Below are 9,894 nucleotides of genomic sequence, written 5' to 3' on the forward strand. Positions count from 1 at the left end.
AAAGGCACAAGAAGTCCTACTGTATCTTAGACTAAAACAGTTGATCCATTAGAAAATCAAAGAAGCATTTTAAGACATCACAGATAAAATGTCACATTATAGACTGAAGTTAATAACCTCAAACATCGAACGTCTCTGATCACGCAAAGAAAAGTAATATGTTATAACTGACTAATTCCCTAATATGAAACTATTTCCTTCAAGTATAAGAATACTCTATAAACAATTAATTTCAAAGCATTAAATATTTACTCCTATTGCATATTTAATCTATCAAAAATCACAAAAAAAATCCTATGAGGTCAAGGTATGTGACCTATTATCACAGTTAGATTAAAAACCTCAACCTCATGACAGTCTTCCTACAGTGAATACAGCCCTGACCCTTTTGAGCTTCAGAGGGTCTTGATTGCCTCATTTTATGTCAAAAAAGCTGTTTGCTAATGTTGCGTTAACCTTTTTCTTTAGTATTCACTTTTTGTGTATTTTTTCTCGTGTGTCTGTATTAATCCTGTGTCATTATTCTTTACATCTTTTGTAAGTCTACAGAAACCTGCCTTAAACAAGCAGCCAACACTTTGTGTTTACATGCATGGCTGATGACTTGACTAAGTAAAAGTATTACACAGGGAATCACAGTTTTATGTTGTTAGTCATGTGGAGATACTCAAAGTTGAGGTAGCTGTCCAACTGAGGATCATTACACATATAGATTGACACGTGAACTCTCTGTCACTCTGTTTCCCCCTCACTGCAGACAGACAGCTGGACTCGGCCAGTCTTTGAGCACGGGGCACAGAAGGGGGGTGGTCCATCATGGGACATGGTGTGAAGTAAGAGCCAGTTTCACAGTCCCACAGTCACAGAGCTAAGTTTTCAGCCACCAGAGACGCACTACCGCTACTGTCTGGGATTCCCAGTTCCTCAGCTAAACGGCCGTCTGTCCGTCTGACTGACCCGACTTCATTTTGGCCAATACTTCACGCTAGTTTTATTGGTTTTCCCGAGAGATTTTGAGAAGAAGGGAAAACATTCACCATGCAGTCTTGCGCCAGGTGTGGGTTTGTGGTCTACCCAGCTGAGAAGATCAACTGCATTGACCAGGTAATACATTAAAGCATTTATAAATAAATGCCTTCTTGGGTTAAAGTGAACTCTCAAATGTGTCTGTGTTAGCCCTAAAACTAATAACAGCTGCACAATGGTTATGGATATAAGATTGTTTTTAATTAAAAGACTGGACACAAAAAAGACTTACAGTTTAGCAGTGACATTAAAGCTTTAGAGAATCGGTCATTGAGTCCATGTGGAAAAATGTGATGTGATTACTGATGTTATTCTGGGCCTCTTATTAATCAGATATAACAGAAATTACTTGTCCAGCGTTTTTTCTCTGCTTAATGAACTAGATTCCAGTCATGTTTCCTCTGAACACGGATTTAAAGATTCATGGTCTGTCTTTCTTTTTCTTTCTTTCATTTTTGGCAGAATTGGCACAAAGCATGTTTTCATTGTGATGTCTGCAAAATGGTACTCACTCCAAATAACTTTGTCAGCCACAAGAAGAGGCCATACTGCTCTGTGTAAGTAGGAGTCAATACTACTGCAATGCCTATTGATCGTTTGTAGTTAATCACCAGACATGATAAAAATAAATAAAAACGTAATCTTTTTTTAATGAGTAAAGCACAGAGGAGGCAAATTAACTGCATCTTAGTAAACCACGATTGCACAATAGCCAGGGTCCCATTTTTAACGTTGTGAATTACACCTGGTGTGACCATGTTGGCAACTATATGTGTATCTCATCCTTTCAGGCACAATCCAAGGAACAACACATTCACAAGCGTCTATGAGACCCCCATCAACATTAAGGCAAAGAAGCAAAGTAAGGCCAGCAGTGAGGTAAGAGGACATCCTGAGCAAAACCACAGCAGCAGCATGCATGCCATACAACATGTTTCAGTCCTCTGACTCACTGGCATTGTTGTTGCTGTCTATGGCACTAGAGGAAAGACAGTTTATGGCTGTGTCTACTCTAAAGATTGTTATTTATACTGAACACCGAGGTCTAAAAAGGCAGTAAAAAACTTGAGATTTGACCCTGAGCATTTGTATCCATTACTGTTGGATCACAAAGGTCTAAATCCTTCTTTACGAGAGGTGGTCGGTGGTTCTGAGGCCGTGGTGACGGAGGTGGTTTGGAATGGAGACTGGCTCAGGTTATTTCTGTTTCCCTGACAGGGGCTAGATACCCCCCTCCACTTAGCCCACTTTATGCTTCAACGGGCTAAAATTATATGTCAGGAAAAACAGCTTCACATCCCTTCCTCTCCTCTGCTCAGCCACCTGTTTCTGTCTGTCTGAGTCTGTCTGTGCCTCTAAGTTCACGCAAGGCTCTCATGCTTATATTAGCAGTAGGCTAGCAAGCGCCTCGGCTACTGTTTTAAGCCACTGGAGGGATGTGGGAATTAACATTTCAACATTTGATCTGAGGGCTGACCTCGGATCATGAGTGGCCCTCAACCCCCTGTCTAGATTTACCCCACTGAACATTTAAAAAGTGTATATCTTGCTTGGGTTAACATGCAGCTTTTGCTTTCTTATTCCTATTGATTGTACTTTATACCCTTTAGGCGATGATGCTCTAGAGACGTCACTCTGTCCTGTCTCTTCCTCTGACATAGAGCTATTCTAAGATTAGTTTGGGATGGTTTTTACAACTCTAGGATGATATACAAAGTACTCTATTCTGGTTTGTTCTGGGCAGGTCTTGTACCATCTTGAGTGGAACATCTTAGTTATTAATACCAGCTCTCTAACATTATCCCTTCATCATTTAGCTTTTCAGCTCAGGTTCTCCTGCAGCACAAGAATAGAGAGATGTTTGGCACTGTTGAAGTAAAGCAATACCAGTTAGGACTAGCAGTAAAAAATATATATTTTTATTTTTAGGTGATTAGTAGCATCCAACTACCAAAATGGATGCTGCAGTCACATGTGCAGCGTCTGCATGTGCAAATGCTCGCTGGCCTTGGCTTAATGCTTGTCATCCATGTGCCATCCTTGTAGCTGAAGTATCGCGAAGATGGCGAACGCTTTATGTCCACCTTCCACTGTGACACGAGATCCATGGAGCTGGAGAAGGCTTGCCTAGCCAATCAGATGGCCAGCCAGGTGAGCTCCTGGGAGAGCAACTGGCCATTGAACCCTTTTAAAGGGAATTTTCAACCCAAATTCTTATCTTTATCAAATAAAAGAGAGAAGAATTACAAATTATTCTTCAAACTTCCTAATTTCTTCTACTTTAGTATTTTAATTCAGCCAAATCTTTTGTCTGTCATGAGTAAGCACTTGTTTATTTTTTGTATCATTTCACATAAATGAATTGCATGGCTTATTTAACAGGTTCATAAAAACCTTGCAAGATGAATAATTGCCTGGTTTAGGAACATTTATAATTGACCATGTTTATCTTTTATATATAAACAGGGCTTTCAGTCTCAGTCTGAGTTCTCACAGCAGCAGACCTGGTATTCAGGGATGGTGAGCAACCAGGAGATAGTGACAATGTCCCAGGCACAGAATAACATCAGTGATGTGAGTACACATTTTTTTCTCACTGGTTGTTGTGTTGTTGTATCATGAGTATATTCTATTTAAATAGTTGATATAAAAAAAACGTAAAATTTTTAACAGTGTTGGTCACATGGCTGATTTTGTGGCTTCTTTTTTGTACAGGTCAAATACACAGAAGAATATGAGCAGTCAAAAGCAAAGGGTAGCTTCCCTGCAATGATCACACCGGGCTACCAAACTGCCAAGAAGGCAAATACCTTAGCAAGTAATGTAAGTGGATTTCATTTAGCTTTCTGTACCTCACAGAAAAGATTAAACTTCACTGATTTTCCCTTTCTGTTAAACAATCCATGCAAGTTTATCAAAAATTCAAGAGGCCAAATAAAATTGCTTTGTTGTCTTTCTCTTCAGCTGGAATATAAAAAAGGACACGAGGAAAGAGTTTCCAAATACACAACATTTGTGGACCCCCCTGAGGTGATTCTGGCCAAGAAACAAGGACAAATTGTTAGCGATGTAAGCCCTTCAGACATTGTTGACTCTTTTTTTTTTAACTAGCTCTGCTCAACTATAAACATATATATTGTTACAATAATATATTTATGGATATGAGGCATCACCTCTTTTTCATCAGTATGCCTACACAGAAGAATATGAGCAGCAGAGAGGTAAAGGTAGTTTCCCTGCACACCTTACGCCTGGATACAAAATGTCAAAGAAGGCCACTGAGCAGGCCAGTGACGTAAGTAGTACAAAACAAAAAACAAAAAAACAGCACACACATATGCAAGTAAATACTAATGCATGTAAATGCTGTTGTTTTCATGCTGAACCAGATTAAGTATCGTCAGATGTACGAACAGGAGATAAAGGGGAAAGCCAGCGCTGAAGCGGCTGTTACTGAGATTGTCCATGCCAAAGAAAATGCAGAGAACTTCAGCCATGTATGAAAATTACTGTCACTGTTCCATCAGTTTGTTTTAATTCAAAGTGAACTAAATAAAGCAAAGTGCTCTCCTGTTTCCAGATTGCCTATACTGAAGAATACGAGCAACAGCGAGGCAAAGGCAGTTTCCCCGCCATGATTACGCCTGGTTATCACCTTGCAAAGAAGGCACAGGAAATTGCCAGTGATGTAAGTATCAATCTGACTGTGGACCCAGTGAAATATTTCTAAAAGCTGTAAGTATCTTTGACAAACATGTAATTGGTCCATCTTGGTAAATGGACTGAGTCTTATTTAGCCCTTTTCCAACCCCCCAACCCAACCAAAAAGCTTTATACAACATGCCACATTCACTTTCTTCAGTGCTTTCTCACTAGCATTCACACTCTGATGGATGAATCGGAGAGTAACCTGGGGTTAGTATATTGCCCAAGGATATTTGGCATGCAGACCTGAGGAGCCAGGGATCAAATCACAAACCTTCCGATCAGCAGATGACCTGCTTTACCTCCTGAGCCCCAAATATGTTGAGTCTAACATTTAGATGCTTGGTTGTGTAGGTGTTGGAAGGATTGCATGTAGTTATAAAGGGAGCTTGTATCTGTCATCTAGTCATGTGGACTAGTAGTAAATGTTGTCAAAACATTGCAGAGGGTAGTGTGTAAGAGTTTCAGCTTCATCAATCAAGTGTCCTTGTCAACACCGGGCAGAATAGCAGACGAGGGACAACAATGAGGAGACTTGATGTCATCATTCTCTAAACTATCCGCAGTGACTGAATTAGACTCTGTTTGTGTGTGTTCCTCAACCTTGCAGGAGCAAAACTGTTTGTCCTTCTCCTCCTGCAACACGCTTAGTAATTTTTCATCTCTTTCCAGTTAAAATACAAGAAAGACTTAAACAAGATGAAGGGCACGTCACACTTTCACAGTCTGACCTCTGAGGATAATCTGGCACTGAAGAACGCACGAAAAATCAACAAGATTGTCAGTGAGGTGAGGCTCGTGAGAAGCATACAACCTTCGCTAAATACATTTGTGTGTCTAGATTTATTCAGAGCGTAGGGAAAGAACAATGTGAATATTCAAATAGCTTTTTGTCTAAGCAACAGTCAGTCTCAGGTAAATGTATGTATGTGTGTTTAAGAGTGGGAGATTTTGGGTGTACTGTGTCAGCGTCCAGCAGACATGAAGCCTCCTGAATTGCATTTTCAGCATCTCTGAAATGCTTGTGTGGTGAGGTGACAGCTTACCTCCAAGGTCATGGCCCATCCTGCCAAACTAAGGTTACCTCACACTGCGCTTTATTTTTAAGAATCTATTCTTAGCCATAAAAATATGTGTGTTAGAAATGAGCTCTTATTCTGAATCTAATTTTCCACCAAAACCACACAGACACATTATCTCAGTTTTGTTTTTTTGTTCTATGCTTCAAATAATGTTTATGATATAATGACAGACTGTAAATAAAGAACATAGCATGGTTGGTGAGTTGCATTTTAAACCCTGGAGTGTAGTCGTTTTGGCTTTTTAATCCAAAAGTAGAAATATTTGGATGAGAAGTTATCAGCTAACACTAGTGCTGCTCTATACTGCCAATTGTAAAGTATTTTAAGTAAATACAGGGCAAGTATTTCAGATACCAATGCCCACACTGATACTTTTTAACCTATAAAGGCAGCTTGTGTAGCAAAGAGCAGCATGTCATGATTTTAAAAAATGAATCATCATCATCATCATCATCACATTTAATAAACACTAAATCACTTTCAGTTTTAGTTTACACAATAAAACACACTTTTCAGCTTTTTATTGCTTATGGAAACTGTTTTTTGGAGACCTGGAATGTAAATGTGCCTGTCTCTAAAGCACTTTGTGCCAGTTTCTGTCGTGCTATAGATTTGACAGTGAACACAAGATGACTGAGGTATATTTTTGCATTAAAAAAACCAATATTTAACCCAATTCAGTGGACTACATACTCAAGTAAGAAGATAGAAATAAAATATCGATCATATAGCACTACTGTCGATCCAAAACCAATACCAGCGTTGGATTAATCTGCCCACCACAAGCTAACACTAGCAAACGTGATTAGCATGGTGCATCAATAGACTTTATATTAGTACTAAATGTGATACTGGTATTTCACTCACCACGCTGGAGCACAAAGCATTAGATTTCTCAAATAATTTTATGAAAATATTTTAAACAGCTCCAACGATTCAAACAGCATCCAGAGGTTGAGATCAGTGACTTTATTTGCACTTGAGCATAAAGCTAGCAGAAAAGACGGCCCCAATAACAGCCATGATCACATAACTTCAAGCACCAGTGTTTAAAGGTGACGTTTCCCCTGTGTGATATTTTCATGATAAAGAGACTGACGTGTTAAATAGGGAAATGGTTTTAATGTTAAGCTCAGCAAAGCATGTTTAAGATTAAAGGTTGGTCTCAGAGACTCTCGAGTGATGATGGAGTGTCAGTGATGGTGACTGATTAGTGGGAGGAACTTTACTGTATATTTAGCCATGTAGGCACCAATGTGTCACACTGGATCAGCTCTCACTGTGGAAAACAGAAAAATGAGGTTGCAGTGAAAAATGTTACAGCTTGGCTGCTTTATTTTTACGTTTGCTAACAGGTGGAGTATAAAAAAGACTTGGAGAACAGCAAAGGACACAGCATCAATTTCTGTGAGACCCCACAGTTTCAAAATGCAGCCAAGGTTGCCAAGTTCACCAGTGATGTAAGTTTAATCGCAAAAACAATGTCAAATATATATATTTTGATAATTTTGTAGATTTTTTGACACCCTACAAACAACGTATTTATATATTAATACCTGATATCAGCACATGAACATGTTTCTTTTTAAACAAATATTTTCTATAGAACAAATATAAAGAGAAATACACTACTGGTATGAAAGGCCACTATGAAGACTCGGGTATTGATAAGAAGACCATGCATGCCATGAAAGCGAGGAAGCTGGCAAGTGATGTAAGTCTTATTTTTAATCAAATCAGTGTATTAGATCTGCTTGGTTGGATTTGATTTCATATTACACGGATAAAAAGAAACTATTTTACATGTTTAATTTGTAAATAGAAAATGATAAACTGTCAACTGTCTGTGCGAGTGATTTTATTGATGTGGTGGTTTTGTCCTGCATATCTCAGATTACTTATAAACAAGGCTGTGAGCAGGAGCAGGCTGAATACAACTACCCGGCCAATCTTACGCCAGGTTACCAAAGCCAAAGAAAACTGGATCCACTGAAAGAGGTACAGCCTCCAACAATATAATTAAGACAAAGGGACATTTTAATGCTAAAAGGTTTTTTTTTAAAAGCACTTAAAATCAGAAAAATTATTCAAATGTAAAGTCGGTTCTCAGATAGCAAACTTCATCCCAGCGCTGTTGTCATTGTGGTTGCAGAAGAACTACAGGCAGCACATTGACCAGGTGAAGTACAAGTCAGTGACAGACACACCTGACATTGTTTTGGCCAAGAAAAATGCTCAGCTTGTCAGCAACGTAAGTAAACAGTATAACACCATGCATAACACTTAATAAGTTTCTTAGTTTTTCTAACCAAGTAATTCATGTGGCCTCTAGTTAAATTACAAAGCCGGGTATGAGAAGACAAAGCATCAGTACACACTATCCCAAGACCTGCCCCAAATCCAAAAAGCCAAAGCCAATGCTGCTTTGTGTAGCGATGTAAGTTTACTCTTCTCACACTTGCATCAATAGCTTACCTTCACTCGTCATGCAAGCACCCAGAATTCAATACCAATCCACATGATCTATCTTGTTATTGGCATTATGATGCCATAACCCATTTCTGTTTCTTCAGATTAAATATAAAGAGGAGTGGGAGAAGACAAAGTCTAAAGCTTGTGAAATTGGTGTGGACGATCTGAGCGTCAAAGCAGCCAAGGCCTCCCGAGACCTTGCAAGTGACGTAAGTAAACTCACGCTTCTCTTTGCTGCAAAGAGATCTAAGCAAAAATCTAAGTGGCTTTAATCAGAAGTAAAAGCTGGCAAATGAAATCAAGTCAGACGGGCATGTGTTTCAGATTAAATACAAAGAGAGTTACATGAAGAACAAGGAGAAGGCTGTGGGGGTCAACGTGAGCGACTCCAAGACTCTGCACTCTCTGCAAGTGGCTAAGATGAGCAGTGATGTAAGTAGAATTGCTTGACCTGCAATGTAATAGTGTAGACTTGTGTGACTCACACAAGCCCAGAGTATAACCTCAGAGGTTACCTATTGCTTTTTGTTACAACTTCAGATTGAATACAAGAAGGGCTCTAAAGAGAGCCAGGCCCAGTACAGCCTTCCTCTGGACATGATCAACCTAAGCCATGCCAAGAAGGCCCAGGCACTCGCCAGTGACCTGGAGTATCGCACAAAGCTCCACGACTACACAGTCATGGCAGATGACATCAAGGTCCAGCAGGCCAAAAAGGCTTATGCCCTCCAAAGTGAGGTGAGAGAGCCACCTGAGGGTGATATTTTGGTTAAGGGGTCTCTTTTAAATGCAGAGACATGAAGAAAAAGGCAAAGAGAAGTCTTTTGGAGAAGTCTTTCTTGACATTTGTTCCTCTCTGCAGAACCAGTATCGTTCAGACTTGAACTGGATGAAAGGAGTGGGCTGGGAGACCGAAGGATGTCTCAACATCACTCAGGCAAAGAAAGCTGGAGAGCTGCTTAGTGATGTGAGTGGAAATGTGCTTGTGTTTATATTTTAGTTTGTTGCTGTTTTCTTTCAAGCACCCCATTTATTTGGCTGCTTTTTTCTCTCAGACCAAATACCGTCAGAAGGCAGACAGCATCAGGTTCACCCAGGTGGCCGATGATCTCTCCATCAAGCACGCAAAGAAAAGCCAGGAACTGCAGAGCGATGTAAGTCTCCACTTTAGAGCCGGAATGAGACGCCATTCATTCTAGTGCATTCTTGCAGTATATACTAATCTATCTGACTTTTCAGTTGGCCTACAAAGCAAACACAGAGCAGATGCTGCACCAGTACACCATCACAAAGGACGAACCTCTTTTCAGACAAGCAAAGGCTAACGCGGACCTTCTCAGTGCAGTAAGTTCATTTATAAAAAAATTGATGTAGAAAACAAATATTCACATTTTTAAACTATATCTGTTATCTGCTACGTTATACAAGCTCCTCAAGAATGTGCAGTTGACTGCCGTGTGTCTCACACTTGAACTGGTATAAGTTCATGCATGCAATCATTTGACAAATTATGTTTTAAAGGGACTTTTTGTGGAAAACCAAGTACGTCCTTTGTTCTTTCATAGAAATTAAAAAGGTAAAAAACTAGCAACCAGGATCTGCAGAAAAC

General features: G+C 39.6%; 1 protein-coding gene across 2 annotated transcripts in view; it reads left to right on the forward strand.

Moving 5' to 3' along the window:
- The first annotated feature begins 782 nt into the window (after positions 1–782).
- Positions 783–9,894, forward strand: part of nrap (nebulin-related anchoring protein) — a 38,441-nt gene continuing 29,329 nt past the window's right edge. The window contains exons 1-22 of one of the 2 annotated variants that reach the window (XM_013914417.1): positions 783–1,104; positions 1,489–1,583; positions 1,818–1,905; positions 3,073–3,177; positions 3,493–3,600; positions 3,742–3,849; positions 3,991–4,095; positions 4,214–4,321; positions 4,416–4,523; positions 4,607–4,714; positions 5,404–5,520; positions 7,169–7,273; positions 7,420–7,527; positions 7,707–7,811; positions 7,966–8,064; positions 8,146–8,250; positions 8,387–8,494; positions 8,610–8,717; positions 8,826–9,023; positions 9,148–9,252; positions 9,341–9,439; positions 9,525–9,629. In XM_013914417.1, coding sequence (XP_013769871.1) covers positions 1,039–1,104; positions 1,489–1,583; positions 1,818–1,905; positions 3,073–3,177; positions 3,493–3,600; positions 3,742–3,849; positions 3,991–4,095; positions 4,214–4,321; positions 4,416–4,523; positions 4,607–4,714; positions 5,404–5,520; positions 7,169–7,273; positions 7,420–7,527; positions 7,707–7,811; positions 7,966–8,064; positions 8,146–8,250; positions 8,387–8,494; positions 8,610–8,717; positions 8,826–9,023; positions 9,148–9,252; positions 9,341–9,439; positions 9,525–9,629 — 2,361 coding nt within the window. In that variant the 5' untranslated portion in view covers positions 783–1,038. The remainder of the gene's footprint in view (positions 1,105–1,488; positions 1,584–1,817; positions 1,906–3,072; positions 3,178–3,492; positions 3,601–3,741; positions 3,850–3,990; positions 4,096–4,213; positions 4,322–4,415; positions 4,524–4,606; positions 4,715–5,403; positions 5,521–7,168; positions 7,274–7,419; positions 7,528–7,706; positions 7,812–7,965; positions 8,065–8,145; positions 8,251–8,386; positions 8,495–8,609; positions 8,718–8,825; positions 9,024–9,147; positions 9,253–9,340; positions 9,440–9,524; positions 9,630–9,894) is intronic. The other variant, XM_013914418.1, reaches the window with a different exon arrangement.

This window comes from Pundamilia nyererei, unplaced genomic scaffold (assembly GCF_000239375.1).
Source record: "Pundamilia nyererei isolate P.nyererei 1_Seehausen unplaced genomic scaffold, PunNye1.0 scaffold00196, whole genome shotgun sequence".
NCBI classification, from domain to species: Eukaryota; Metazoa; Chordata; class Actinopteri; order Cichliformes; family Cichlidae; genus Pundamilia; species Pundamilia nyererei.